Here is a 6,495-nt window from a genome sequence, read left to right on the forward strand (position 1 = left end):
TTTTTTTTTTTTTTTTTTTCGTGCTGCTGGGTGTCCATCCACCCTCCCATCAAATTACCACTTATCAAATTACAGCCATTAAAATATGGAATTCACTTTCTTTTTCAGTTCAAAGCACACTCTCAAATCAAGTATTTCAACAACAAAAAAATTTAAAGAATATTATAATTAAATTTTAAAATTAAATGATGTTTAACATTGTTTTGCAATTGAATTCTTTGTATTTATTAATGTTTAATTTATTGTTTCTTATTCTGTATTTTATATTTAATATTTTTGGACCACAATGGACAATTTTTTTTATCCATTAATACTATTTTTGTATTCAGAATAAAGATATAAATAAAAATAAATAAGTAAAAAAATGTTATTAAAATATTGTTTAGAATCCTGTAATAAGCCTCTTGGGCTTGAAGATGGAACAATTCCTTCAGAAAAACTGACAGCATCTTCGGAGTATTCACATGGCTTTGCGGCTCATCTTGCCCGACTAAATGATGCCAGGGGATGGATAAGTAGGAACAACCAACAACAATGGATTCAAGTTGAATTTTCTTCTCCGTTATGGGTAACCGGATTGATTACGCAGGGCCGGGGAGACTATCCCCAATGGGTGCGCTCATACGAAGTTCACTACAGTCTTGATGGAGACACATTTACTACAATCATGGACGCCGGTGCAGTTGCAGTAAGCTTTAATGGCCGCATTCGACTGGTCTTTCTTCGTCAAACCGCGCCTGCTGCTTGTGCCTAATGGTACTCGACAAAACGAAATGGCAGCGTAGATACTGCAATACACGCTAGCGTGAGCAATATTGCTTCGGCTAGTGGCAGTATACGTTTTTCGTTGCAAAAAAAAAAAAAAAAAAAATATTTTCATGCAGGAAAAAAAAATATTTTCATGCAGTTTTTGGATTCTGTTAGCCTACCATTTCCACGATTCTATGTGGGTAAATATTATAATTGTCATTTTTTGAAATTTAATCTAAATTATACTACCACAATGTTGTTGGTAAATTGACAAATCAGCCATGTTCTGGTCATGTGAATAAATTATTGCAAATTAACACACTCTTGTTTGCGTTAATTTTTCCATGTCTACTTTACGCACTGACGAATTAAAATAATATTCAACGAAAAATCGTTTTTAACGTAAAGAAACCAGTCAGATACGGACAATATTTTATTATTTCTTCATGCTGGTGAATAGGGATCATTTGATTTGTGCGAAAACTTTACTCAAGAACTGATTTACTTTTTCTCTTCTCTGCACACCGCAGATTCGGGCCAAATTGTGTCCTCGAATCTTGTCGACAACAAGAGCTCACAGTTCTCCCACGCGCAGATGACTTCTTATTGATTGTGTCAAACTTGTATTTATTTTGCTATTTGTTGCACTTCTTTTAACAAGGTGTTTAATGCCAACTCAGACCATGACACTGCCGTAACAAATATGTTCCCATCCAGAGTACGCGCCAAGTTTATCCAAATTCATACAACTATCTGTCATGATCGTTGCAGCTTAAGATTTGAAGTTCTTGGATGCTCACGTAAGTTGATAGAATACTTATTTTGAGATACAAATACAGAGAATGAATTGGTTTAATTCTGACGAGATAAGATTTACCCCATATGAGCATGTACAGAACTGATCCATAAAGACTAGCATAACAATAGTAAACTAACCACAGAACTGGGTCAGAAGTGCCAGATCAGTGAGCTACATCATGGTACAGTTAAAAAGTTGTTTGAAAATGACACAATCGTTTGCCTCTAGTAGCACTTTCAAATACTGTTAGAAAGACGAATGACACCTTAATGACCTTTGACTTCAAATCTATGACACAACATAAATCATCTATCAAAACTGTTAAGCCTGATCAACCAGTAGCCGAACATTTCAAATCAGCTGGTCATTCAATTTCAAATTCCCGAGTTATTGCAATAGACTAAAATGTCAAAATCTATTGCACTGAAAATTATAGGTATGAACGTGAACTACACTGTTAAATAAGGTAGCATGTTGTAATAAACACCTATCTGTTTTACCAGTATAATCATGGTTACATCCAGAACATTTAAAATGGTACACTATACCGAACTCATAGAGAGTAGTATCTTTTGTGAAAGTGAAGTAAGAAATTTTCTTAGTCTTCCATAAAGTAATACATTTAACATCCTTTGTAAGATTCCTTTTAACTTTAGTAATCATTCTGCTTAGACGTATTTCTCAGTGTCGACCAATATACGGTACATGTATAAGTATATATATATATATATATATATATATATATAACATTCTTTTCAGTTATACAACAGAAGAATGTTCAGCTGTTCGAGACTCAGTAGCAATGTGTTTAGTAGCAGTAAAATATAGAAATATTTGGTTTATTTTTAATTTCTTTGGGTAATTTATTCCAATCTTTGATTGATTTATAACAAAAAAAATCAGACGCTCTAGTGGGCACTATAAAAGTCAATGAACTATTCCTAGTATTGTAGCTGTTGGATTGATATATCCTATAAAACTAAAATGCATATATGATGGACAGTTATAATGGAACATGTTATATGGCAGGGTATCAGAAACTCAACTATATCTTCCAAATTTAAAAGACCTAAATTATATAATTATCGCTGACCAGCATGAGCCAGGGGTCCCTTTTTATTGATGATATGAACTAATTTATTCTGTGTGAACTGGAGTTTTGATTTAAGTGCTTTTGGATACAGCAACATACTAGGAAGAGAATGAATAATCAAGTAAACTTTGAATCAGGACAGTGGATAATAATTTTCTACATCTAGCATTAAGATATGGGACTTGACAGTAGAGGAATTTTAACCTGGCATTAGCCTTTGAAATAAAATTTGAGGAAATTTAACCTCTCGATGCACTTTCATCAATTTCAAAACCCATTTTACTGATTTTCTGCCATTAATAACATGACCCGACATTATTTCAACTTCAAATTTATTTACATTTGTCAGCCTTCTGTTAGTCCCAAATAGAATACACTCGGTTTTACCAAGATGGAGAGAGGAAGTATTTCCTACTAGCCATCTAGGCCTATTACATTTGTTCAAATTATCAATAAGTTTATTCTGAATTATGATTGGGTCGTTTATGCGCATACATGGTAGCACAATCGTCGACCTGCCACATTCTGGACTAAGGTTTTGGAGTTGGCAAAAAATAATTAATTTAATTAACAGCAAGTCTAGGTTTGGTACAAAAGCAAATTACGAAATATAATGTAGATTTTGTGCTTTTTAATGTCGTATACTCTTATATGTTGCTTTCAGATGACACAATACTGTACAATCATCATTGCTACAAGTTTGTAAATAATGCTACAACTTGGAACGACGCGAAAGCAATGTGCGAGAGTTTCTCTTCACATTTAATTACGATCAACACGGAAGAAGAGCTGTCTAACATCACTGCTATCGCCTCGACTTTGGACGATTTCCCGGTAAAAATATGGACAGGGTTGAACGACGTTGCGGAGGAAGGACATCCAGTCTGGCTGACCCACGAACAACCGACATACAATGAGTTTCGAATTACTACCGACCCGGATAATAAGGATTGCTTTCGTATCGGCTCGGGTGGTAACATTCGTCACGAAAGCTGTAATGATGAGTATGGATACGTTTGTGAAAGTAAGAACAATTAAAAAACGTATAATATAACTTTCATTGTCTAATATTAAAATGGAATTTGGTTTTCTTTTTAGTAATAATATTAAGCAAGAGCAAAAAGGACATAAGATAAGAGCGGATGGCTCAGTCGGCTAAACAGGTCTTAGCCACTGCGTGGGCCCAAAGCCGTGAGATCTCTTGGTCACCGGTTCAATCCTCATCATTTTGTGTGTGTGTGTTTAAGCTGGAGGGCAGAAATGGAAAATTTTTCATGATCTTTTAAATCAACGATATTCGGCAACCGTAGAGATCTAATTAATATTGTGTGTGATGTACCATAATATTCTAACTTTAAAACATTGTTTTTTTATGTATTTACTTATAATTTACCCGCTTCACCCATGAGCCTAGATAACCTCAACCCCAAATTTGAGAAAATAGTAGGCCTACCTCTAGATTCCCGAAAATGACAATCTTATACAGTAAAATTTATCATCATCACATCACCATTACAGTCAAAATGATGCGTCAACAAATTTCCCATGATCTTAAAATATCTTAACAATAATGTTATGTGTTTAATTAATCTACTTACAGCCGTGACTCCACACCAAGCTCAGCCATACCATGGTTGGGGTTGAAGCGCGAAAACTTGGGTAAATTGTACTTCTAGATGGCCGGAATTACACTGTTCAAAAAAAATTCATCACCATCACATCACCATTATAGTCAAAATAAAGTGTTAAGAAATTTCTCAAAATCTTTTATCAGCGATTTTCGGCAATCAGAGATATAAATAATCTCTGTAATATACCATTAAAAATGTATTTACTTATAATTTACCCGCTTCACCCATGAGCCTAGATAACCGCAACCCCAAATTTGAGAAAATAGTAGGCCTACCTCTAGATTCCCGAAAATGACAATCTTATACAGTAAAATTCATCATCATCACATCACCATTACAGTCAAAATGATGCGTCAACAAATTTCCCTTGATCTTAAAATATCTTATCAATAATGTAATTTGTTTAATTAATCTACTTACAGCCGTGACTCCACACCAAGCTCAGCCATACCATGGTTGGGGTTGAAGCGCGAAAACTTGGGTAAATTGTACTTCTAGATGGCCGGAATTACACTGTTCAAAAAAAATTCATCACCATCACATCACCATTATAGTCAAAATAAAGCGTTAAGAAATTTCTCAAAATCTTTTATCAGCGATTTTCGGCAATCAGAGATATAAATAATCTCTGTAATATACCATTAAAGATAAAACTTTAAAATATTGCCTCTGATGCATTTACTTTATCTACTTTAAGCCATGAGTCCACACCCATCTCAGCACATCTCAGAAAATTTGGTAAATAGTACTTCTAGCTGGCCGGAATTGATACTCTTTTAGTAAAATTCATCATCATCACACCACCATTATAGTCAAAATTAAGTTAAATTAAATTAACTTTCTCATCATCTTTTATTAGGGATTTTCGGCAATCATAGAGATCTAATTAATCTATGTGATGCACCATAGAAAATAAAACTTAACTGGCTTCGATGTATTTACTTTACATTACACATTTTTTCTCATACTTCTTATTAATTATAATAAAGGCACACGCACACCGATATTTGCACGATACCGGTATCTTGCTATAAGAAGATGTATTCTGGCTGTACAGGGCTCTTTACGATCTGGGTAATTTATGCAGTTCATTTCAACAATTTTCAGGCATCTTTTTAACTTATGAAATCCCATTTCCGCCGAAAAGTGGAGGAAATAAAAAGGTAAACAACCTTAAAAATTCACTACCGGAGTGACCACCCCCCCCCCCCCACTTTAAATATGTCTTCTTCAGATTTTCGTGGGTTATCCTTGGTTTGTACAACAGCGAAGAAATCCAATCTAATCCACATACACATATTATGTTAATATTAATAAGTAATTGCTGATAAGAGTGATGAGCAAGTTTAAATATCTAAAATATCAACATTTACATATCATATCTGCCTTAACTACGATATAATATTAAAATAACTTTAATTATTACTGATTATTAGTATTATTATATGCATAATTTTATAATTATTTAAAAGATGATAAAATGTTAACTGTAGCAACTAGTACTTTCAGGCAGTGGAGATTATATATTAATCCGACAAAAACTGAATTAACACACGTTTATATTGACAAGAAAAATGAACCTAGGTCTGAAGAATGGCGTAATCATAAAGTGTTAGGGACTATGCTCGATAGTATCTCTGATGTTAAACATCGAATGATATTATCTACAGTAGCGTTCAGTAATTATATGAAAACATGGAACAACAAGAATATATCAATATATACTAAATTAAGACTTTATAATGCAATTGTTGTTTCAGTTTTATTATACAACTCAAATAGTTGGGCACTACCTGTTAAATGGTGGAACAAAGTTGATGCGTTCCACAGAAAACATCTAAGAATAATTCTGAAGATATTTTGGCCTCAAAGAATTAGTAATGTAAACTTGTATAAAATTACTGCCACATCCCAATTGTCAAAAATAATTGAAAAATCACGTTGGATGATGTTAGGTCACATAGTTAGATTAGATGAAAATACACCAGCATTTACTGCTATGTCATTTGCTTTAAGTAATTCTAAAACATATAAAGGGAGTGTTGGTAGACCGCAAAGTAACTTAATGAATCAATTGCAGGTAGTTGTAAGAAAACGACATCTTTGTCTGAATAGTTATGAAGGTCTTATGTATCTTAAAGAAATTGCTAATGATAGAGATTCATGGGCGAAATTGTTTCAAACATGTATGAATTGATATCGCAGCGTGTAGTAACTAGTCG

The 6,495-nt window shown here is 33.6% G+C and overlaps 1 protein-coding gene across 1 annotated transcript; it reads left to right on the plus strand.

Moving 5' to 3' along the window:
- Window positions 1-386: 386 nt before the first annotated feature.
- LOC117115148 (lactadherin-like) lies at window positions 387-3,741 on the plus strand (the record flags this gene model as incomplete). The annotated part of the gene is made up of 3 exons (XM_033258833.1): window positions 387-688; window positions 1,412-1,550; window positions 3,307-3,741. Coding segments are annotated over 3 exons (815 nt in total), but the record flags the coding sequence as incomplete, so codon positions are not given.
- Between the last annotated feature and the right edge of the window lie 2,754 nt (window positions 3,742-6,495).

The sequence above is a fragment of the Anneissia japonica genome, unplaced genomic scaffold (genome assembly GCF_011630105.1).
Source record: "Anneissia japonica isolate Jap-2015-1 unplaced genomic scaffold, ASM1163010v1 scaffold68685_len6523_cov98, whole genome shotgun sequence".
NCBI lineage: Eukaryota > Metazoa > Echinodermata > Crinoidea > Comatulida > Comatulidae > Anneissia > Anneissia japonica.